The 25,290-nt window shown below is 44.0% G+C and overlaps 1 protein-coding gene across 2 annotated transcripts in view; it reads left to right on the plus strand.

Annotated features, from left to right (window-relative positions):
• Nucleotides 1-279: 279 nt before the first annotated feature.
• KCNK1 (potassium two pore domain channel subfamily K member 1) overlaps nt 280-25,290 on the plus strand; it is a 44,128-nt gene continuing 19,117 nt past the window's right edge. The window contains exons 1-2 of one of the 2 annotated variants that reach the window (XM_089311218.1): nt 511-642; nt 19,057-19,120. In XM_089311218.1, coding sequence (XP_089167344.1) covers nt 19,099-19,120 — 22 coding nt within the window. In that variant the 5' untranslated portion in view covers nt 511-642; nt 19,057-19,098. 2 annotated transcript variants of the gene reach the window in all.

The following is a 25,290-nucleotide window of genomic DNA, read 5'->3' on the forward strand; positions in this document are numbered from 1 at the left end:
CGCCGACTCTCGGGTTACCTGAGCCGGCAACCACGTCAGCGCCACATCATCTGGGCTTTTTATATTGCGAGGAAACAGGAAAAGAAGGAAGAAAAACAGCGCCGGAGGGAGCCAATCGCTGGGAGACGCCCGGAGGAGCGTGGCGGGCGGGCGAGCGCGCAGGACAGCAGGCGGCGGGCCGGGCCGAGCCGGGGCGCGAGCGGCGGGCGGGAGGGGGTGGCAGGCCGCGCTCCGGCCGGTCTGCGGCGTAGGCTTCGGCTTTGGCATTGGCGGCGGCGGTGGCGAAGATGCTGCAGTCCCTGGCCGGCAGCTCGTGCGTGCGCCTGGTGGAGCGGCACCGCTCGGCCTGGTGCTTCGGGTTCCTGGTTCTCGGCTATCTGCTCTACCTGGTATTCGGTGCCGTGGTCTTCTCCTCGGTGGAGCTGCCCTACGAGGACCTGCTGCGCCAGGAGCTGCGCAAGCTGAAGCGGCGTTTCGTGGAGGAGCACGAGTGCCTGTCGGAGCAGCAGCTCGAACAGTTCCTGGGCCGGGTACTGGAGGCCAACAACTACGGCGTGTCGGTGCGCAGCAACGCCTCGGGCAACTGGAACTGGGACTTCGCTTCCGCGCTCTTCTTCGCCAGCACCGTGCTGTCCACCACAGGTAGGCGGCCGCCGCAGGCCCCCCAGAACGCCACCTCGCCCCACAACCCCTGTCCCAGCTCCCCTGGCCCGCCTGTCGCCTGAGAGCACCTGCCCCTAGAGTGCCCCCGGCTCTCCATCCCTCCAACCCCTAGGGCGCTTCAGGCCCCTCCAGCCCACTCCCAGGTTCCCAGGTCCCTCCCCGGGTCCCTGCTGCAGTGACTCGGGAAGGGCAGGTGCTGCGAGCCGGAAACCACGAGGTGGACGCGGAACAGGACTTGGGTGTTGCCGCTCGTAACTCTTGGGAAGTGGTCCCTACGCCCTTCCGTCTGGGCGGCCGCAGGTGCCTCCTGCCGCCGGATACCCTACGCCGGGCCTTGGAGTTTGGATCTATAGCCCCTTGGCAGCCAAGCGCAGCTAGTGGGCTGGGAAACACCGGCCAGTGCTCGCTGGCGCTCACCCTCCTCCTGCCCTGGTTCAGGAGGGCCCCTGCGGCCGCAGAGTCTGAGGACACTATGCTTACGGGTCACCTTCCCAAGGGTGACCTCTCTTGCGCTCAAGCGTACCTATTTCGGTTCTTTTGTGCCCGGTAGGCAGTTTGGGGTAGCCGGGTGACATCACTGGGCCCTTGGCGCGTGACCTCTGAGCTCACCGGTCGATCGGGTTTCTTTTCAGAGTAGGACGGGTGGGGAGAGGAGAGGCGAGGGAACATCGATGGCCTGTGATCTGCCAAAATGCGGGCACCCTGGTTCAGCGGGTGTTTCAACTTTTAAGTGTGCGAGGAGGCTGGCGGGTGAACTTGGAAGCGGCAGCCGCAGGACGCTCAGGAAGGGAGGCGCGTCCCGGCGTGAAGGAGAAGAGGCGCCTGCCACAGGGCGCCGACCCTGCCCGGTGAGGTGAACCGAGGCCCGGGTTCCCTGGCTGTGGCTTGCCAGGCTTCTACACCTGGACGGAGGCGCCGGGCGAGCCTCCGGCACAGTCCCTTCTTGCATCCGTGAGATCCAGTCCTTACAATGGCCCGTCTTGGTGTGCACAAGGTCACACACATCTTCCTTACCCATGTACTCCCGGCGTCTGGGCCTTGGGAGTTCCCTGCCTGGAACACATTGTAACCCCTCCATCTGCCTCCACCCTTCCAGGTGATTCAACAAACCCTTTGGTTAGGACTAGGACACTTCCTGGATTATCGCCTCTTGTCCACCTCCTGGGGTTCATTTGCTTATAATCCTCTTTGGGCTATACCTAGTTGCTTGCTTTGGTAATCATTTGGTGATGAGTAATAATACAGTAGATGACATAAAACAATTATTCGTGAGTCTGGGGTGAATTACTAAGCCGATGTGAATTTTTCCTAAAATAGAAGTGTAATTCTAGCTTGCTATTGTGATGTTTTTAAAACTGTGTTTAAGGTATCCTTAAACAAGACAGACCTGTTACCTCACTTCCCAAAGAATGTGTACTCTTTTGCCAAATTCTGTCTCTGTTGTCTTTCTCTAGCTCTGTTTTCAGACCGCTTAGAAGTTGCCATGCCTTTCTTTTGGTTCATGTCTGTGCTAGATTGAGACTCATTCATTCTTCCCAGAAGTGAGAGTCTCCACTGGGCTGCTGAATGTTTACAGCCAGGTCACAGTGTTGGGTAAACATTTTGAACAACGATGACAGCTTTTAGTGTTTTCTTAGTAATGGTATTTTGAAGATGGAACAGGAATAGAACAGTGCTAGGTAGTGCACTGTTGAGTGTTGCTATCACTGATGATGCTCATATACTGTCATCAGTGTGGACCTAGTTCAGTGTCAAAAATGAATTTGATTTTGATAATCCCCCCCCCCTTTTAAATTAACAAAAATGTAGCTGCTGTAAAAATGGAGGTAGGGATAAATGTCTTATTATTGGTATGCAGTTTACATTGTAGTTCCTAAGAAAGTCTGCATTCATGCAAAACAAGAGGTCATTTAGGAAATCAGGGCAAGGGACATGTAAGGATAGACTAACTGAAAAAGGTGCCTTTTGGTTTGTACAACTAGTGGGTCAATAAGCTGTTGTTATATGAATAAAAGTAGTCTGAATGAAAGATACTCTCCTATTAGTTTTGTACTCATCCATTATTTGACTAAGTTGAGATTCTTTGGTCTCAAAACACTGATTCTGTGCCAGAAGTTCAGACAATTTTTAGAGCAAAGCTGATAGACTTAATTACTAAGGAAAAAAATGTCCTGGAAAAGGACATTGTTTTATGTGAACTGAAATGTATTGGAATCGCTTTTATTTTTTCAGGTGGCTATTAGCCATGTGTTTTTAAATTGCCTTTAAAACTCTTCTCATCCCATTGGTGCTGAGTCGCTGAGACAGTTGTGAGTGCATCAGCATAATCCATCCTTGACTTGTCTAGGACAGCATTGATGGGCATTATAAAGACAGTGTTCTTGGAAGTCATCCTATAACAGGTGCATGCGCACATTTACGTCAAAATGTGTTTTTCACTCTCAGAAAGTGCAAGTTTCCATTTCTGGAAGTCACAGGGTGAAGTCTTCATGGTCTGTTTGGAAAGAGACTTAGATTGGCAGTTTCACCAATGCTCCCTTCATTCTCTCCTCATCCAAGGCCAGCAAACAATTTAACATCTCTTTACTTCCCCTTGTAGGGGAGAAAGGATGACTTTTTTTTTTAATGATTTATTTATTATTTGAAAGGCAGAAATACAGAGAGAGAAGGAGGGAGAGAGAGATCTTCCATCTGCTGGTTCACTCCCCAATTGGCTGCAAAGGCCAGGGCTGGGTCAGACTGAAGCCAGGAGCCAGGAGCTTCATTGGGGTCTTCCGAGCACTTGGTCCATGTTCCGCTGCTATCCCAGGCACATTAGCAGAGAGCTGGATTGGAAGTGGAGCAGCCAGGACTTGAACCGGCCCCCATATGGGATGCCAGCACTGCAGGCAGAGGCTTAACCTTCCACACCACAGTGCCAGCCCTAAAAGATGTCTTTTCTCACCATTCCAAGGTCCATGGCTGCTGACACACTTATGATTAAAGGCAAATTAAGAACAGAGAATCATACACATCTATTTAATACTAGTTTTACTGACACAGGACCCTTCAGAAATGGATAAGGACATTCCCTCCCTCCAGGTACAGGGTAGGGGTGCATGTCTCTGCAATGAGAGTCTTCATCTTAGGGAGGTCAGAAGATTCTTTTCTGATTTCCTTCAAGGGAGAAGAGTGAGGAGGTGGCCATGATCTGTCTGCTCCTACTGTTTCCTTAAATGCCAAGGTGCCAGATTTGGAATAGCATATCCAGAACTCTATCACCATTGATTTAAAAAGAAGACATAGTGACATGAACATAGGGATCATATAAGAGTGGAAGAAAGAGTGCAGTGCACTTTTGAGCTTCTTACAGAGAAGGTTGCATAAATGTAAAAGGAGATATAATAGACTCTTGTATTTCCCACATAACTTATATTAAGATAATTTTCCTTAAAGATCAAGGAAATAAGGTCTCCATGATACTTGAGGAGTAAGATTTTTTCAAATTAAAGTTATCTTATAATAGAGTTCTAAAACTTTGAGCAATGTCATTCATTCTTAACAATTTGCAATGTTGGTTTACTGTAAGCTTACTTTTTATTCATCCTGTCTAAGCAAGGCCATGGCATAATGATGGATGTTTGGTAAAATACAGTTTTTGTATCTGTACAATTTAGAAGCTGTCACTACTTGTCCCTGCTTTGTAAATGGGAACCACATGACAGCTTAGTGCTTGTTTTCTTTCATCTGTAGCCATGGTGCCTTTAGTCAGGAAGCCGCCTAGCCCTGTTTGTGAAGAGATGTTTTGAAACTCTTATTTCACGTATCCAGTAAGGGAACGTACTTGAGCTTGCTTTATTGTGATCTGTGACTTAGGCAGGTGAGGAGCTACTATAGCATTGGTAGTATTCCAAAACAGAACGTAGGAAATGGGGGAGGGGAGGCGAGGCAAGTTGCTGGGTTGGTCTTTAGTCTGCACCTTGTTTTCACTGGGAGAAATGTGTTATTACCATCAGCAAACAGTTGTTGAATGTTTAGAATGGAGCAGGGCAAATTACCACTCTTCTGCCTGACCTAACCCATCACCTGCTTTTGTGTAGCCTGGTTTCTATAGTTTTCAAATGGTGTGAAAAATAAAAACAAAAATACTGAGAGTGGACATTTGGCAGAGCAGCGAAGACACCACTTGGTATACCTGCATCTCTTATTGGAGTGTCTCTGTTCAAGTCTTGTCTCTGCTGCTGATTCCAGACTCCTGTTCATGCATACCTTGGGAGGCAGCAGGAGATGGTTCAAGTAGTTGGGTGCCTGTTATTCATGGGGGAGACCCAGATGGAGTTTCAGGCTCCTGGCTTCAGCCTGACCCAGCCCCAACTGTTGTGAGAATTGAGGGAGTAAGCTAGATGCTGGGAGATCTCTCTTTGTCTCTGTCTGCTCACTGCCTTTCAAATAAATAAATTAATAAATACTTTAAAAAATAAAATTCTATTTTCTAAAACATTCAAGTGTTATGAAAATCAGATTTCATAATTCATAAATAAGGTTTTGTTGGTATGCAACCATACTCATTCGTTTACGTTTGGTCTATGACTGCTATCTGGCTACAATGGCAGATTGAGTAGTTGTGACAGGAACCATGTGACCACTAAACCTAAAATATCTACCATCTGGTCCTTTATGGAAAAACTTCATCTGCATGAGAATGATTCATGCAAGGCACTTCAAGAGTAGTTCTGAGTTCTGTACTTGCATTTGGCACACTTTCTGTAAGACATTTTGGCTTCTCAGATTTCTTTGTGATGTTGGGTTAAGTGGTATGCAACATCTAAATTATGCATCACCACCAGCAACCACTTTCAAACAAACGGTTGTTTATTGTAGGATGCCCTTAGTTCTCTGTCAGTTTTACAACACTGCTTTTTTCTAATGGTGACAAAGCTACACTTTACTTTGATTTTCTAACTAAAATAAACAGTAAATTCCATATTATATCTGGAATAGAAATAACAAATATAAACAAGCCAACTCTATATCATTTAGAAGACATATCTGAAGTCCTGTGCACTGGTTTGTGATCTTTATTCATAGCAGAGCCTTTGGTCTCAACTTTAAGCCTTTATTTAATTTATATTTCTATATTTATATTTATATTATTTATATTTAATTCTATATGTTGAAGTGTTTGATTTTTTTCAAGATTTTTATTTATTTATTTGAGAAGTAGAGTTACAGACAGTGAGAGGGAGAGACAGAGAGAAAGGTTTTTCTTCTGTTGGTTCACTCCCCGAATGGCCGCAACAGCCGGAGCTATGCCGATCGAAGCCAGGAGCCAGGAGCTTCTTCCAGGTTTCCCATGTGGGTGCAGGGGCCCAAACACTAGGGCCATTTTCTACTGCTTTCCCAGGCCATAGCAGAGAGCTGGACCAGAAGAGGAGCAGCTGGGACTAGAACCGGCGTCCATATGGGATGCTGGTGGCACAGGTGGAGGATTAACCTACTTCGCCATGGCACCAGCCCTGAAGTGTTAGATTTTTGAGATCACAGTAGATTAAAGAGGATATAGCTATAGGGAAACATAAGTAACAAAACTAAAATACTGGGAATGGACATTTTGCAGAAAGTAGAAAAACAGTTTCCCTCCACAGTTTGCATGCACTAGACAGTGTTTGCATGTATTATCTTCCATATATTGCAAGGAACCAATGAGCTGTAGGTATCATATCATCCCTGTATTGAAGCTGAAACTGACCTTAAGGTTGAATGAATTCTCAGGTCACAAAGCTAGAAGTGACGTGGTCTTCCTTTGAGTCCAGGTATATCTAAGTTAAGAGCCTGAGCTTTATGGAGCAGCTGGATATAGGAGGTTGCTCTGGGCTGAAGTATGTCTCCCACAAATTCATGGGTTGAACTCTTAACCCAAGGGCTGGGAAAGTGATTGTGTTTGGAGAAAGAGCATTTAAAGAGGTGATTAAGAGAAAATGAGGACACAGCAAGAAGGTGGCTATCTGCCAGCCATAGAGGGGCCACAGAAGGAACTACACCTGCTGACACTTTGATCTTAGACTTCAGCCTCCAAAACTGTGAGAAATTAAATTTCTCTTATTACAGGTACTTTGTAGTATTTAGCTGTCAGATACTTAGCTGTTAGTTGTACAAAAACGAAAGAAACACAGGAGCACAAGACAGGATGTTTGAGTCTTTGCCATTAGAGCAAACAATCACAGGTATCTTCATAGGACATCCTTGTTGTAGAACTCAATCTAGTTATTCATGTTCTTGAGTCATCAAGAAAAATAGCTTGGCATGCTTCTCTTTAAGAAGGTAGAGAAGTGTGAAATAAATTCTATAAGCATTTCTATACAATCATTGTGAAAGAGAGCAAATATTTATTTAGTGTTCAAATCTGCAAACCCATACTAGCCTATGCAGCGTCATTTCTTTGTAGTTTAAAGGATGGTTGGGCTTTTTTTTTTTTCCAAACAATAAATTGTTGTTATCTGTGCCTGTTATACGGTACTTGGAACATACTGTTACTATTATAAATGGCTGTAACTTGAAAGAAATTATGTTTTGCTTTTTATGACATACCTGTAAGTCTTGTCAAGATAGAATCTGTACTGGTAAGCTGAGGGGAACTCAGGACACATTGTGTCATGGCTCTGCTCCTTGGACTGCTTGTGGGGAAGAGTGATGTAAGGTGGGAGCATGTGCCCTTGCCAATCTTAAGTTCTTAAAATGGCAATTCCATATGGTTTGACACAGCAAGCTTGGTTCCAGGCCAGAAAACGCCATCTCCTTCACACACTGTCTTGGGTATAGTGAAAGTTGCACCATACTAGATTTCATTCTCAAGAGGCATTCTTTCATGCTAATTACAGCTAAATCTATGACGTATTGAAGTACTTAACTTCTCCATTGTTCTGGGTTCATGTTGCCTATTATTGGCATGGGTGAGAGTTATCTGTGTATCAGAAAACTCAAAGTGTTTGGTGTTTTCTTAACTTCCACGACCCTCAATCTCCTGGATGCTATCAGTGCTCTCTCGATGATCATTCTGGGTAGGTTCCTTATTGTTGGTACAATCCTCAGTTGGGGGCTACTCTGACAGTAGCACATGGCAGAGTTATGGCCCTGACCTGACGTCTGGTAATGAAGGCAGAAGGGGAAGGGTGTTGGAGGTGGAATTGATACACCTGAAAGGACTGCATGTAACTCTCCCTGAGCATGAATCAGACTGACAGGGCTTATCTGTTGTTCTCGAGTGGTGTTCATGTTTCCCTTATTTAATGTGCAATACAGAGTCGATTGTTTTATTGATGAGATTAATTGCTTATGTTAGATATCGGCAGCGCTTCTTAACTTGCTTCTCTCTGATCCCAGGCTAGACTCCACCTTTTTGCATGAGCTGCACTGGCTGGAGCTGACTTGCTTTGTGAAAGAATAAACTACCTTGTAAAGCCCCTGTAGAGTTAGTTAGCAGTGCCCAACAAGGGGGTTTGGGTAAGAAAGCTCCCAGACAACTCTGACAGGCAGGCAATGCAGATGCCATAGAATCACTGCTGGTAGATTCAGAGGAAAGACAGCAAAAAAACATAGGGCATCTCTCAGGGATTGTCAAACGATAAAAATGCTATTTTTCATTTATCTGAGTGTGTCAATGGATTGCACAAGAGAGATAAGAGTTGGGGGCTCCAGTTACAATGCTCAATCCTTGTTAATACTTGGGCTGTGGCCCGAGCTAAGCTGTTTGTTCAAATTCATGCCACCCACTGTCCCCTCTCCACTGAGCTTTGCAGAAGCTCTTGAGGTTTATTCAAGCCTGGTTTTATTGCCTGGCTCTCAGTACAGTCCAAACAAGATCTCTAGTTACAACTATGCACTGAGAAAGGGAGGCTCAAGCAGTACCTGTATCCCAGGGGAGAGTGCTACCCAAGGACGCGCTGAGCACAGCACACACAGGACTTAGAAGCAGGTTCTTTTCTGGTTGTCTTTCTAGGTCTCGTCCCCATCTTTCTTTGTCCCAGTCCATTAGCCTTCTACCTCCTGGTTCCCATAACACCTTGTATACTAACTTATATGGAAATATTCTAGTTTTCTTAACAGAAAGCTGTCACCTCTATCACTGTGTTGAGGTTATCTGTTTTCCTGTCTGTCCTCCCAAAAGTGAACTCCTTGAGGATGAGGACTATGTTGACATTCTTAGCACTTAGTAGGCACTCAAAAAGGGCAATTTAAGGCATATTCCCTCAATTGTATCTTTTCTGTAAATCAATATTCTAAAGATGTTACTCATTTTCAAGAGAGCTTAGATATAACTTTATTGTTTTAATGAGGAAACAGAGGCTTAAATGTTGAAATGACTTTTGAAGTTGTTCATCGAAAATCAGTATCTGTGAGCCTCATATATACTCAATGCTCCATGTAAGGCCCCTCGTGATCTAAAGAGAAGAAAGGCCCTCGTTCCTGAGTAAGTGTTGAGCCCTTGAATTGATAAGGGACCCAGGAATATTGTAGTGAGGCAGTGGTTTCCCTCCTGGCTGTGTCAACCTAGTGCAAGAGGGAGCTACAGCCCAGGAGATAAGGAGTGAAATGCACAGTCTGCTAGATGAGTGCTTGAGAGACTCCTAAAGTGAGGGAGGGAGCATGGAATTAGTGTGTGCTTGAGATGTGATGAGCTGTAGGATTGCAGTCTGCGCTAAGGTGTCCAGAAAGGCCATACTAAGAAGATGACATATGAGTAAAGAGCAAGGAGGTGGAGAGCACGTTAGACAGTTATCAGGGGAGCTGTGTTCTAGAAAAAAGGCCTCTATGGAAAGTACAATTAGAAAGCCACTGGGGCTGGAGCTGAGTGAGAGGGCGAGTGAGGAGATACCCAGAAAGGAAGGAGCAGATAGTGTAGCACTGCCTTGGCCATTATGAAGCATTTGGTCTTTCTCTGAGTGAGGTGGAAAGCACTGGCAGATTTTGAGTGAAGGGGTGATATCATCTGACCAACCATCCTAGCGGGTGACTCTGGATTCTATAGAAGGGCAAGGGTGAAAGCAGAGGGGTTGTTACAATAACTTAGGGGAGGCCTGTTTGTGGCTCAGAGCAAGGTGGAAGTGGGTGATGAGGGGTGGGCAGATTCTGGATAAGTATTCACATCAAAACCAACAGAGCTTGCTGATGGATTGCATGTGCAGTGTAAGAATAACAGTCAAGAATGATCCTAAGGCTTTTGTCCTGAGCCCCGGCAGGCTGGAGTTTCTCTCGTTGGACAGAGGGAAGGCTGCAGGAGCAGATTTTGGATGGAGGGTCTGGAATTCAGGCCTGTTGAATTTGAGATCCCTACTGGATGTGTAGCGGGGTCTGCATGAGGTACACAACCCACTGCTATGTGGTATCAAGAAGGACACACTTAGGGGTGGGTGGCAGTGAGTTCCATTTGTACAGCATGCCAGGATTTCAGATTATATCAGACATGTTGGTGACCTGACCTCAGAGGCCCAAGAAGGCTTTTGAAGGATAATTTCTATCTGAATTTGACCTTGAAGGAAAAATAAGATGTCAATCATTAGAAGAGAGATTTCAGATTGAGAGTGTGAATTCTTTATAAGCTTAGCTGCCATTTCATGAATATATTTTACAACAATTTAAATACTCCAGCTTGTATTCTAAGAAAGAATATCTAAATGATAATATTGTTTCCCAATTTAATATTACTTAAGACTCTGGAAAACTGAGAAAAAAAGCACTTGTTTCATGTTTTTTTATATTTAACTATAAGGTACTTAGTATTTGATGTAATAATTCAGTATAGAAACTACATTTTATGTAGCCTAAAGAGCAATAAGTAAATGTCTTCAGTACATGTTTTGGGAATGGCTTATATTAAACCAAGTTTAATATAAGAATGAATCAAGGAAGTAAATAAGACAAATGTGATTTATTTTTCACAAGAGAACTTAACATCTTTGGAGTCTAGCAGCTTCAAATGAACACATAAATAGTTTTTACAGTTTGTAAAAGATGGGAAAATTGTCATGTGCCTTTCAGAAAAACAACTGCATCATTTTCATTTTTCCATATGCTTTCAAATTGGCTGGTTTACGGTTTCAGATGATGTTGTTGAAATATGGTTCCTTGCTCATTGTTGATGATCCAAGCATCCTCTTTTTTTCTCCTTAAATACTATATTTTTGATATGGCCTCAGCTTGAGAATAACAAGGTGGTGGTGGAGGGGGAGTGAACTGTTTTAAGCTAGAATTAAAAGGTTAAAATATTCTTGCAACAGAAATTCTTCAAATGTTTGAACACCAGTTACCAAGGCACTCAATTATTTAAAGGCCTTGGTTAGGTGGATTAAGTTAATTAAAGATGCTGGGGAGGCTGTTCTGCAGCTGCCTACATGTCAGACTGACTCAGAAATTCTGAGCTGGGGCGAGAAGCCCCCATATCACTTGCCCACCTGCCACCCAGTGCTCCAACATGAGGCATCTCAGAAAAACAGCCTGTCGCCCACAGGCCAGCTCAGCAGATGCACCTCGCTGCAGGAGGTGGGCGGTGCGGATGAGCCGTGCAGATTCCCACCCTGCCAACAGCAGGGATGAGCGCTGTGGCGTGGATAAGCAATCTGTCATCCGCTGCTACTCCCCCTCGCCCTCCGCTGCCACCTCAGGGCAGCTAATGGTGAGGAATCAAACCAACAAAGACGGAGAGAAAGAAAACAAATTTAAAGAAAAGGGGAGGAGACTAAAGAGGCAATTTTCTGTTATTCTTTATTATAAATAAGTTTTACGCTAGATGATTTTGGTCATTGTAGGCTAATGTAAGTGTTCTGAGCTTGCTGAGGGGAGACTAGACCAAGCTATGGTGTTCAGCACATGAAGTGTAATTCCTGAACTTTGGACGTGGTATTTTCAACTTCCAGGGGGCTTATCAGGATACAGCCCCATCGAAAGTTGAGGAGCTTCTGGGGCATGACTGAAATTTGCATTTGTTCTTTCAGCACCTCGGGCTGAACTCCCATGTCTCTGTCAAGGTAAACCCAGGAGGCTGAGATGTATTTGGCACTTGCCCGTGCAGGTGTGCTTCTTCCCTGTACTCATAGCTATGTTTTGTGAGTTGGTGTGTTCATCCTTTGTGCACTGAGCCCCGGCTGTGTGTGCTATTGACCCAGGGTGGTGGAGTGCCTGTGGGATTTCTTCTGCACTCTGGCCTGCCCAGCTCAAGTGTCTCAGTCCCTACACTCCTGGATGGCCAAGGGCAAGACCATGGCAGAGCAGCTTTCCCCTGTACCCGACACTCACTCAGGCATGGAGTTGGTAAGTCTGAGTGTCATGGGTGATGTCAGACTAAATTCATACAATGAAAAAGTCCAGAGACTCGCTGAGGGTTGTTAGGAAAAGCGTGTATGTTCAGATGTGCTGAATGATCCTTTGTAGACAAAGCAAATGTGGGGAAAGGAGGTGCAAAAGCATTTAACTCAGGATGGGGCTCTGAGTTCTCTTCAGACAAGTCATCATCAACAGAAATTCATTGATAACTCTAGAGCCCAGTTCCTTCACCTATATAGATGGTCCCCAACTTGAGATTTCTCAGTCTTCCAAGGGTGCTAAAGCAATACATATTTAGTAGAAATTATCTTTTGAATTTTTTATTTTATATCTTTTTAAATTGTAAAATAAGCTTTATGTTAAATGATTTTGGCCAATTATAGGTTAATGTAATTGTTCTGAGCATGTTGAAGATATGCTATGATACTCAATGTGTTAAGTATAATTAATGCAATTAGTGTAATTAACATGACATTATCAGGACATAGCCTCATTGAAAGTTGAGGAGTGTCTGAACAATGAAAGGGCTGAATTAGACCCAGGTCTAACTTTTTGACTGTAGGTCTTGGAGTGTTTACTGTCTAACATATACCTGCTCTATACCCAACATGTGAGGATACATGAGAAAACAGCCCAATGGAATAATCACCCTGACCTCAAATAGTACACAGCTGCTCAGGAAGGCTCTGCTATGTGGACAGCTGTGTGGAGTGTGGGTACCTAACTCCTATACTGCTCAGGGCCCTGAAAACATCTGTAGGATCTTGAGAGGAAGATGGGTTGTGGGCTGAAGAGGTCAGAGAAGCTTCAGAGAGGAGGTGAATTGAGATAAACCTGCTTGTTTACGTGGGTAAGATTAGGTCAAATGACAAAGAGCTTGGGGGGCCATGAACATCTGCTAAGCAGGGACATGTGCTAAGCACAAATACCAGAAATAAAGGTGAATGTGGCCTTGGAAAGAGTGGAAGGGTGCCAGCCTCTCAGTGCTGGGAGCCACCTGCTGACAGGTAGCCAATGAGAGAGGCCCTGACCTGAAGGTGGGATACAGAATGCAGGTTGACACCTGATCTCACAGGTAATAGGGAGCCACTGTAGGCTCCTGGGTCTGCTCCATGACAAATGGCCTGGCCTACAGATGGGCTTGAAATGAGAATAGCTGGAGTCAAGCAACACAGCTATAAAGCTTTTGCAGTCACTCAAGCCCAAGGGTGCTGGCACTGAAGAGATAGCACTGACTAGCAGATCCCTAGGATGTAAAGACAGAGTCCTAGGGCTGGGAGAAAGCCATTGGCAGACCCTCTCTTGCAGAGTGCTTGGGCAGGCATAAATGGCAATGCATCACATAAGCCCTGGGACCCAGTGGAATTTGGGATATGCCCTGGGTTTGCCACATCAAATTTCACAATCCTAATTGGACTTAAGACCTAGGTAAGTAGCAAAGCTGTAGCTGTAATGAGGAGTGTTATCTGCTGTCTGGAAATGATCCCTGGTTCTGTGCTCCTTCACCTCCTCAAGACTGTGTGAGTTGACCAAGCCCCAGAGTCTGTGTGTCTTCTTGGGGACATACAGGAATATCTGGGTCCCTCACACAGAAATCTCATGGATGAGATGATGAGATGATGAATAAGTTCTCAAGGATGCACTACTTGTAATTAGTATGCCAGTTAGGCACACATAGGTACATTTAAGAAGTTTTGAAATGATCTAGTAGAATAGGCATTCTAACTGTATTTGTTATATTCATTGACTTTCATTTTTTTTATCATAGGAAAACCTCAACTTCAGTGTAGGCCCTGTGGTACCAAGTTGTAACTTAATTAAGCTCTATTTTCCCCTTGCCTTTAAAAGAAGCATGGATGTTATAAATGCAGTCATTTGCATTTGGTAGTTGTTCAAGATAATTCTTCGTAACCTGAACTCAGAGTAAGGGTATCCTTCTTATCTCTCTTTAATCTCTCCGTGCTTTCATCTTTGCTGAAAGACACACAGTATAACAAAATCCATTCTCACTTCACAAGGAACTGGAAAGGTAGAACTAATGTATGAAAACTTGCAAATGCTTCAAGGAAAAGGCATCTCTTAGAGCAAATATTTACATTTATAATCTTATTCTATTTTCTTCTGATGATGGTGATGATGTGAAACTTTTTTGAGTACACACAGGATCACACACCTTTTCCCTTTAGCTACTGTATTTAAAAGCTGTGAACTTAAGAAATGAGTCCCATATTGAACCTGGGTCCAGGTTGTCCCTGTAGCCAAGGCATTTCCATTGTTCACAGACAAGTTTGAGAGATATGTAGAAATATTTGAAAATCAGGGCAAAGTTGACCACACTTTTGAATCTCTTACTGACCCTCCATCTAACTTCATGGATCCACTCTTGTAAATCTCCATGTCAGACATGTCCCATATTCTAAGTCTGATCAGTCACAGGTATCATAAAGGCAGCCAAGAGTGCCATAGAAACTTGATGCATAGCTTGCTTACAGCAAATCAGAGCAAGATTACTGGCATTTCTAAAACAATTGTAACAGAGTGAGGTTGACTCTTAGTAAGGTTGACTATGATGATGTCATAATTGCTTCCATTCCTGGAAAGGAAAAGGCCATGTATTACCTCTGGCCCTGGAAATTATGTGTCACTCACAGTCTGTTTTACTTCTACCTGTGTGGCAATTACTAACTCTACTAGGCACATTGGCTACTGGCTATGACTATGTTTTGCTTTGCTACCAAGTGTGGGATTCTGACATCATAATATGCCCAAGAGAGGCCCTCAATGAATGTCTAATGTTTACTTAGCTGTTGAGGAAAAGGAAGACTCCCAAGGAAGACTCCCAAGGCACATGAGTTTCATGAGACCCACCTCACCGTGTTTCTCTTTAGTGGTAGGGTTTTAAGCCCACAGTTATGAGCTCCAAAGCAAAGAAAGTTAACTCAATGTGTGCCCTGATACCTTAAAAAAAAGAGTATGCTCAAAAGGAGGTGAGTATAAGGGTACCCTGTGAAACAGCTCATTTGTTTTTGAGCTCATTTCCACTCATTTTCTCATCTGTGACGTGAGGCTGGGGTAGAATCTATCTGTGTTCCTATAGAAATATCCTCATGTTTACAGATATTAGGAGGATATTAAGGTTGTCCTATATGTCTATTCATGCTAATAGATTTTGCAGAGGTAGGGGAAGTGTAACAATCAGAAACTTCAACAACTTAGGTTGTCTTTCCATTTGGTCCCTTTGGCCTAGGCAGAGGGTACCATTGTCCTAATCCCAACAGAAGAGTCATCATGCTTGGATGCCATAGCAAGTGTGCCCCTCCTATACGTTGTTCCCTGGGTGTGCTGCTGTACTGTGGCAAAAGGAAAATATTACTTTGTCCTCTGCTAAGTGAGAATATTACAGTATTACTTTTGACCAGAGATTCTTTGCATGGGTTAATGTGAGGCTCATCAAAAAGTTCATGGGTGAATGGAATGAAAAGATTAATTTTTCTATAAGTATTTTAAAGCCATGCATAATTTTCTCGAAATAGATTTCCATGAGCTTTTTGAAAACTTCCACATGCAAGCTTTGTCCTCTCATGTCAGGGAATTCTCTTGTTTTTTCTCTTTGGATGCTGCTGCCTTATTTAATGATTTCTCTGATGATAGGTTCTGCATGAATTCACTTTTACATGGACATAGTGACCCTGTTTTCTACTGCTTTTTTCTAAAAATATCAGCTCTAATTTGAAGCTAATAAGTTTTGACATGCAAACAAGCAAGTTCTCTGCATAGATCAAAGAGAATGTTTTGTTAGTAATTTTGACCAAATAGCCTGGTAAGGTCAATTAATCGGCTAGAGGCCTCAAGGGTTCATTTCTTCATAACCCTTCCAGTACTGGGTTTCACATTTCTTTTAACTTTCACTAATTTCTGTTAGGAACCAGTGCAGGCTCTCCTTGCAATGGTTTGCCCCTATTTGCTGCTTGAACTTCAAAAGGGTATCTGGTCCAGTGGTTCAAGTAATTACTATTGCTGCTGCCCACACACTGCATGCTACCCAGTGGACATGGCTGCCTGGTCCTTCACTGAGTTGGGAGCTTCTGCTGTCCACATCCTGGTCTTGGCGATCTCAGCTGCTCTTTCTGATTACTGGGGCTTTGTGCTTCCTTTCAGAAGGATCTCAGAGGGCAATTTCATGACCTGCACCTTTGCCTTTTTGGTCCTCCAGTTCCTCTTCTCATTTGCAATCCAACTCTCAGAACTTAACTTTGGGAGCTTCCCATCTGTTAGGCAGTTGTTCCATTGAAAGATATGATTTAGGAGAGCATCCCCCCTATCATCAAACATGCTTTAAAATCCATCTTCCCAGTGCTACGGGTAAAACAGCGGCGAACAAAGGTGACCTCGGTTCTGTCTCACATGAAAGAAGAATTTCCAAGCAGGCAAGGCAGTGAGCAAAGCCAGATTTATTCAAGTCAGAAACCTCCTGCCGCAGCAGCCAGGAGGGGGCTCCAAGAGAGGCAGATCTGAGAAACCCGTGGAAGTGGAGCCTTTTAAGCACAATTTTGGGGGAGAAAAACAGAACAGCAGTTAACAATCAATCAGAGCATGGAGAAAAAACTCATCAAAAGGCCGGATTTGTAATCCTGTCTATTCTGTCTAGCTTGTTCCTGATAAAACAAAACACCATCAGAAAGGTGTGATTGGTAAATTCTCCTTTGTATTCTCACGATAAACCAAAACTCAGGTTGGAATCCCTACTTCCTTGCTATTCCTGTAATAAAACTGGAAACTCAGGAGTGGGATTTGGCACTTTTATCTTGCTAAAGGTAGCTTTTGGGGAGAAGCAAGCACCCTTCACCCTCTTAAAGAGACTTCCCCTTTCCTCATTTTGACCCTGATTGACCTAACCGTCTATTGGTCCATCACCGGTGTCTTGTGTCAGTTCTGCTCTGCTGTAGCTTCCTCCTTGGCCCTCATAATGGCTAGGCTAATTATTGTCAGCATGGGTTTTATTCCATGTGCCATTTCAATGAAAACTTTATTGACTGGTAGTGAATGAATCATAGGACAGTAACAGTGAAATCCTGAGAAACATGGAGTGGAGAGAAGGTTACAAACAATACTGGTTCATTCTGTGCCCCTTGGACATCCAATTCCATATTCAAAAGACTTGCCATGTGCCTGCCTCTTAAATGTATGAAACAAACAAGTATGTTTTAAAAATTAGCATTTTTAGGAGGAAAACCCATTTAAGTGTGTATTATGGGATTCTTCCTCAGGGTATTTTCATATAGGTCAGCACATTAAAATAAACCCAATTAACATAATCTAGTTGTGAAATGTTAACAGTCCAGTAAACATCATGTTTGTTTTTTTGAGGAATATTTCTTGAATCTAAGAATATTTGACTTTGTTACACTCCTAAAACTGCCAATTTTATGATAGAGTTTGCAGTTCTATTGTCAAATAAGATTATCTCTTCTCTATTGGAAAATAAAAATGGTACAAATTTGTCTAAAATTTTGACTAATACTTTCTAAAATATTAAATATATTTAATTTGGAGGATATTTGAAAAGGAGGTAAGGCTTAGTAGTTTCTAACGCCTGAAATTCCATATTTTTTTTTTTTTTTGTGGAGGAGGGAGTGTTTTTTTAGGGGGGTTAGAAAAGATTTTAAAGGAGAAGATACAAGGGTGGACATTATGTAGTAGCAGATTAAGCCCAGCATATCATATTGGAGAGCCTAAGATCAAGTTCTACCTCTGCTTCTATTCTAGCCTTCTGCTAATGCACCTGAGAGGCTGCAGATGTTAGCCTAGTACTTGAGCTCCTTCCATGCATGTGGGAAACCTAGATGAAGTTCTTGGCTACTGACTTTGACCTTACCCAGCCCTGGCTGCTGTGTGCATGTGGGAAATGTGAACCAGCAGATTGAAGATCTCTCTCTCTCTCTCTCTCTCTCTTCCTTCCCCCCCTCCCTCTCTCCCTCTCCCTCTTTTCCCTCTCCCCTTCTCTCTGTGACTCTACCTTCTCAGTAAATAAAACATTTTTTAAAAGAGAGGGGATACAAAAAGCACATGATTTAAGAAGTTACTAAGCCTTGCTGATAGTAGGTACCAGGGGGAAACTATTTGAGGTCATAGGTTTATAAGTATAGTAGTTCCACTTACCATTTTTTTTTTCATTTTTTTTTTTTTTTTTACTTTTGACAGGCAGAGTGGACAGTGAGAGAGAGAGAGACAGAGAGAAAGGTCTTCCTTTTGCCGTTGGTTCACCCTCCAATGGCCGCCGTGGCCGGCGCATCGCGCTGATCCGAAGCCAGGAGCCAGGTGCTTCTCCTGGTCTCCCATGTGGGTGCAGGGCCCAAGCACTTGGGCCATCCTCCACTGCACTCCCTGGCCACAGCGGAAAGCTGGCCTGGAAGAGGGGCAACCGGGACAGAATCCAGCACCCTGACTGGGACTAGAACCTGGTGTGCTGGCGCTGCAAGGTAGAGGATTACCCTATTGAGCCATGGCGCCGGCCACCATTCATTATTAACTGGGAGCAAGAAAATATGTAGACAGCTGCTTGGGCAATGACAATGAAAAAGATAAGAAGCAGACAATAAGAAATAGATATGCAGGGGCCGGCGCTGTGGCGCAGTAGGTTAATCCCATATGGCACCGGCATCCCATATGGGCGCTGGTTCTAGTCCCGGCTGCTCCTTTTCCAATTCAGCTCTCTGCTGTGGCCTGGGAGGGCAATGGAAGATGGCTCAAGTGCTTGGGCCCCAGCAACCACGTGGGAGGCCTGGAAGAGGCTCCTGGCTCCTGGCTTTGGATCGGCGTAGCTCTGGCTGTTGCGGCCATTTGGGGAGTGAACCAACAGAAGGAAGACCTTTCTCTCTGTCTCTCCCTCTTATTGTCTGTAACTCTACCTCTCAAATAAATAAATAAAAATCTTTTAAAAAAAGAAATAGATATGCAGAATGAGAATACTTATATTTTGACATGGCTTTTCAGGTATTCAAACTGATCTTACTAACATGACTTCCTTTGATTGTTAAAATACTCTTGTGTGGATAGCAGAGCAGACCTTAATTGTCTCTCTTTTTTCTTTTTTTCTAGATGTGAAATCTGAGGCCAAGATGTGTAAATGTCTTGTCTAATATGAAGCAGGACTCACACCCAGGTGACAGTCCCAGAGACTCTCTGAGTCTGCCAGACTTGATGACAGAGTAGTGAGTTGAAGCAGGGTTCATGGGAACCTGAGCCTCTCAAACAGTGACTTTAACTGTACTAAGTGCCTCCAATTATTTGGTAATAAGCTCACTAGAGAGACCTCAGTTCCTAATGTTCCTGCACATACACTTCCTGAGACTCTCTTAACGAAAAGCTGAAGGAAAACTCAGGTCATCTCTCGGGAGTAGACATATGCCTGCTTAAGTTTCTCAGCTGGCAAGTGTGTCCTGCTGGGCATATGCATGTGAAGTGACCATGTTCTCCAGACAGAACACCTTATCAAAGAAATGATTCTTTCTTTTCAAAGTTAAATTGATATTATAACCCTGATTGATAATCAAGGCATCGACTCCTTGACTCAACTCCAAAAGAAGGAAGAATGTTATTTATAAGTAGTTCTGCAGTTCAATCTGTCCGTATTTCTTCATGATGGAATTTGGTAACATTTTACATATGTATTTGTAATCTCTTAAGTAGGTTGCTGGAGAATCTTCAGCCAGAACAGGCATCCTCCTGATCAAGTGCCACCTTCTGATATGTTTTGAGTCCTCATAGACCTCTGTGCTAGGGTTTCTGAGTTAGAGAGATGGATAGGATACAGTCCAAGTAATCAAGCAATTTCTGTCTCAGAGTAATATGCCTGTGGTCAGCGCTGTGGTGCAGTGGGTTAACGCCCTGGCCTGAAGGGCTAGCATCCCATATGGGCGCCGGTTTGAGACCTGGCTGCTCCAGTTCCAATCTGGCTCTCTGCTGTGGCCTGGGAAAGCAGTAGAAGATGGCCCAAGTCCTTGGGCCTCTGCACCCATGTGGGAGCCCCAGAAGAAGCTTCTGGCTCCTGGCTTTGGATAAGCTCAGTTCTGGCCATTGCGGCCAATTGGAGAGTGAACCAGCAGATGGAAGACCTCTCTCTCTCTCTCTCTCTGCCTCTCCTCTCTCTATGTAACTGACTTTCAAATAAATAAATCTTTTAAAAAAAGAAATATGCCAACTGATTGTTATAATACAAGTGACTGTACCAATTAAACTTGCTTTCAGCTGCAAAAATCCCAACTTCCAGTGACTTCAGTTGGTGGGAGGGACGTGCAGTCTTAGTCAGACTGTCAGGTCTGGCCATAAGCAGCTGTTGGCATTGGGCTGGCTGCAGCATGGCGGGTCCCTGAGGCCCTTCCTGCCCTGCTGCCCTACCTCTTCCTGTGCTTGTTTTGTCCCACCCCCTCCCCCAGCCACACAAGATGGCCGCCCAACGGTAGCTATTTTATTTTTATGATAAAGGCAGGAAGAAACAAAGATTTCCTAAAATCGTCTTCTCTCCAGCAGATTTTCACTTACATCTCATTAACCAGAGTTCATCCTGTCACCCTCAGCTTCAGGGGAGATGAGGAAAGGAATGGTGTAGCTTTCCCAGGCTGAGTGCTAGAGACAGGCAAGGAAGAGTGGTGCCATGTGCCAGGGCTGTGTCCTGCAGGCCTTGTAGACAGGTCAGGAAGATGAGAGGGGTGGCACGTGCAGAGTCATGCACCTGTGAAAGGGCAGGCACGTTCTGAGCCTGTGTCCTGGTTCACTTCAATCTTGACACAGATAAGCAGGAATGCCAGACAGACATGTCGGGCCTGTTGCTGAGGGGCACCCAGTGTTACCCAAAAAAGCTGTGCTCTCATCTATGGCAGTGGGAAATGGTGCTGTGTGGGCTTGCCAGCATAGGAGAAAAGCCAGAACTAAGACATAGCAGTGGTGAAAAGGAAAAAGCAATGAGTTGGGGAAATTCTCCCAGAATCAGGGCTCTTGGTATCCACTTGAAAGTCAGGACAGAAAGAGGTACAGATGACTCAGGCATCTGGTGGATGGATGGTGGAGCCATTCTTGGAGCAAACATGGGTTAGGCGGGGTAGTTTTATATGAAACTTAGATATGAGAATACTTCCAAAAGTTTCTGGAGAAACAGAATTAAAACATAAATTTAGGGAGGAGTATTTTGTCTAGTGGTTTGATACCGGGCTCAGACTCCTCACTCCAGCTTCCTACCAAGGCAGACCGGGGAAGAGGTAGTGATGGCTCAAGTAATTAATTAAATTCTGGCCAACCATGTGGGAGACCTGAGTTGCATTCCTAGCTCCTGGCTCTGGCCCTGGCCCTACTCCAATCATTTTGGGCATTTTGGGAGTGAACCAGCAGATTGAAGTGCTCTCGCTCTCTCTCTCTCTCTGTCTCCTGTGTCTCTGCCTCCCAAACATAAATAATTTTTAATGGTAAATTAATTTTGGTTCAAAAGAATTTGAAATTCATTCATATGAAGGGTCCTCAAAAAGTTCGTGGGAATTGCATATAATGAAATAACTATGCATGGATTTCAACAATTTTTTGCTCTAAAATAAACTTTTAATTCCATTTTTCTACAAATGCCTGGAAGTACTCACATATGTTGGCTGAGTGGTAGCTGTGGTTTGTCAGTAGTGGTTGGGAATGAGGACTAGATGTGATGAGAGAAGTCTTGCAGTGGAGACTAGAGACTTTGAAGGGGAGCACTGCTGTGGTTTGGATGTGGTTGATTCAGCAAGGGTTGATGTGTTGGAAGCTGGGTGCCCCCAGTGGTGGTGATGGAGATGGTGTGGTAGGGCCTGGTAGGATTAAGGTAGTTCTCATGGGATACCTGAGTCAGTTCTCATGAGATGATTGTTATAAAAGAGGAGGGCTGTCCACTTTCTACCTCTTTGGCTTCCTTCCTGGTACTGTGATTTTCCTCTCACAGGTGTACCCATTGTGACGCTGCTTGCCATGAAGTGATATAGTTGGGGGCCCTAACATGAGCCAGTGGTGTGCTGTTTAGACTTTCAGCCTCCACAACTGAGCTAAATGATCCTCTTTTCTTTTTAAGTTTCTGTGTCTCAGCTATTTCATTACAATAACAACAACAACAACAAAAAAAACCTGACAAAAACAGTTGTATTTATATTAGTGGGAATGCATTGACTGGATGGGAAAGTGCAGGGTACATGAGTCCCTGAACAGAGCAAAGTTGATGTCTAGATATGAACTCATAGTTTCATACTTTCTTCCAAAAAATAGTGTTTCCTTTGATCAGTTCCTGTTGTTGTACAAAACTTTCCTTATAGTCAGTTCCCTAAACGGTATACTTCCTTCCTCCCTTTCTGTGGTTGCCATTTCTTATCTTATCCTGAAACTATGATACCTATTGCTACTTGTTCACATAGGAGGAAGGATAAAGAACTGGACCTTGTAAATGGCTGTGGGTTGGCCAGAGTCTCAGGTTGGCAGCAGTAGCCAGAACTGTCCTACGCCTTCCTCCCCAGAGTATGAGTGTAATGTTGCTGTAATCTATATTACCCCAGCTGGCTTCATCTCAAGATAGGGCACCATTTAAGTTCAGCCAATCACCCCAGTTATGCTCAGTGTAGAATATTCAGAATAAGGAAAAAAAAATGTGAGAAGACAAAACCCTATAGGGTGCCACAATCTCAAATGAGCTGTTGCACTTCATGTTCTTTGTAATGAAACTGTCACCCATCCCAGGAGGTTTCATGCTACTTCTTAAACATATATCCTGTATATTCATTTATTTAGCAAATACTTATTAAGAACATTCTGTTGGAGGCTGGTATTGTGGCATAGTGGGTAAAGCCATTGGCTGCAATGCTGGCATCCCACATGGACACTGGTTCTTTTCCTGGTTGCTCCACTTTTCAGCTCCCTGCTAATGGCCTGAGAAAAGCAGCAGAAAATGGCCCAATGTTTGGGTCCCTGCCATGTGGAAGACCTGGATGAAGCTCTTAGCTCCTGGCTCCTGGCTTTAGCCTGGCCCAGTGCTGGTCATTGCAGCCATGTGGGGAGTGAACCAGTGGATGGAAGATTCTCTCTCTCTCTCTCTCGGTAACTCTAAATTTCATAATAAACAAATAAATACTTTTTGAAAAAGTACGCCCTATTGGCTAAGCAGCTCTTTTAGGCACTTAAGCAAAAGACAGTGAACAAGACCAAGGACCCTGTCTCTATTTCAGTTCGGGAGACAGGACATTTTAAAATAAGATGCTGTTGGGTGCTACAAGAAGCTGAAGCAGGGTAATGGGATTAAAGGTGGCTGGGGTGGATGTGAGGCTACTTTAGAGCAGGTGACCAGGAAGGCTTCTCTTGAGGCACTGATTCCATTTTTTTTTTAAATTTATTTGAGAGGTAGAGTTACAGACAGTCAGAGGGAGAGACAGAAAGGTCTTCCAATGGTTTACTCCCCAAGTGGCCTCAACAGCCCGAGCTGTGCCAATCTGAAGCCAGGAGCCAGGTGCTTCTTCCCAGTCTCCCATGTGGGTACAGGGGCCCAAGCACTTGGACCATCTTCTACTGCTTTCCCATGCCACAGCAGAGAGCTGGATTGGAAGAGGAGCAGCCGGGATTAGAACCGGCGCCCATATGGGATGCTGGCGCTGCAGGCAGAAGATTAACCCACTGTGCCATGGCACAAGCCCCACTGATACTATTATGAGACCTGAATAAAGAGAAGGTGCCAGTCCTGTGAGCCTGAGTGGAAAAATCCTCAAAGTAGAGAGACAACAAGTACACAGGCTCTGCAGCAGGAACTTGCTCTTTCTGAAGAGACAAAAGGCCAGTGTATCCAGAGGATAATATGTGGGGGATACATGGTAGGAGATTTGATCAAAGACCTAGTCAGGAGCCAGATCTTATACAGTCTTGTAAACTATAGTAAAGATTTTCAGATTTCATTGTTTCTAATGTTTGCAATTGGAAGTTGTTGGAGAATTTTAATGTAAAGAGTGACATGATGTAGTTGTTACTGTTAAAACTTAACCTTATAGTGTTGTAGTGGGTTGAATGTTCCATAAAGATGTGTTTACATCCTTGGCCCTTGGAACCTGTGAATGTGGACTGATTTGGAAAAATGGTCTTTGCAGATGTAATTAAACTAAGGATCTCCAGATATCACCCTGGAAATCCAACAAGAAGTGTCAAATTGTTACCGGGGACAGACCTCTTCAAAGTTCTGTATGGGGTGGTGGCCGGTTAGCTCAGTTGGTTAGAGTGTGGTGCTAATAAAAGTTCTGTATGGGGTGCCATATGATATCGGAATATGGGGTGCCATTTATATATATATTTATATATATTTTTTTTATTTTCTGGCATTTATGCAGAGATGGTAGAAATGCAAAGTGGACACAACTAGGGAATGCAGGAATACCAGATAGGCAATCTTAAAAGAGAAATTGCTGAACTAGGATTCCCAGGTCAGGGTCAGCCATTTGCTGATACTTATTGGTGAATTCAAGAGATAACTGGACAAAGACTTGATCAGCATGAATGCAGTATTCCTGAAACACTAATGCAAAGTGAATTGATATATCATTAAATTTGCTAATAGGAAAAATGGAAGACCTCTCTCTCTCTGTCTCTACCTCTCTCTGTAACGCTCTCAAATAACTAAAATAAATCTTAAAAAAACATATTTTGGAAGTAGAATCAATAAGCTTTGCTTAGAGATTAGATGCTGGGTATAAGGAAAAGAAGAATTAAAACAAGAAACTTGCTTAGGATTTGGCTTGAAAAACTAAACAGATGATAGTACTGTGCCTTGCAATGAGGAAGACTAAGTAGAGGTGTGTGTGTGTGTGTGTGTGTGTGCGTGCATGCATGCATGCATGCGTGTAGTTTAGCCTGAGGTTCTCAAGGTAAGACATGATGGTGAGGATGGAGGTGGTCCTGGATATGATGTAGTCCATAAATCTTGTGGACATGGTGATTCTGAGATGCTTGTATCATATCCAAGATGAGATTTTGAATGGGATGCTAGGCATAAATTTGGAGTTCAGAAAAGTGAAGGCGAGTAAGTTTGGGAGTCATTAGTATATAGATCAGTGTTTCTCAACCTGGCTGTACAGTGGAATCATTTGAAAACCTTGTAAGAAAAACACGTGGACTTTTTTTTAACCTGTGTTCCATACCCAACCATTTGAGATTAAATCTCTAATGTACTTAAGAGCTTCCTAGCTGAGGACAGCATGCAGTCGGGGTTAGTAGATGTAGTTAAAGCCCGGGGTCTGGACAGGATTGCCCAGGAAGAGCTGCTGAGAAGGTAAGATGACAATAGTAGATCACAGG

The sequence above is a fragment of the Oryctolagus cuniculus genome, chromosome 13, assembly GCF_051225735.1.
Source record: "Oryctolagus cuniculus isolate XC-2025 breed Fujian yellow rabbit chromosome 13, ASM5122573v1, whole genome shotgun sequence".
NCBI classification, from domain to species: Eukaryota; Metazoa; Chordata; class Mammalia; order Lagomorpha; family Leporidae; genus Oryctolagus; species Oryctolagus cuniculus.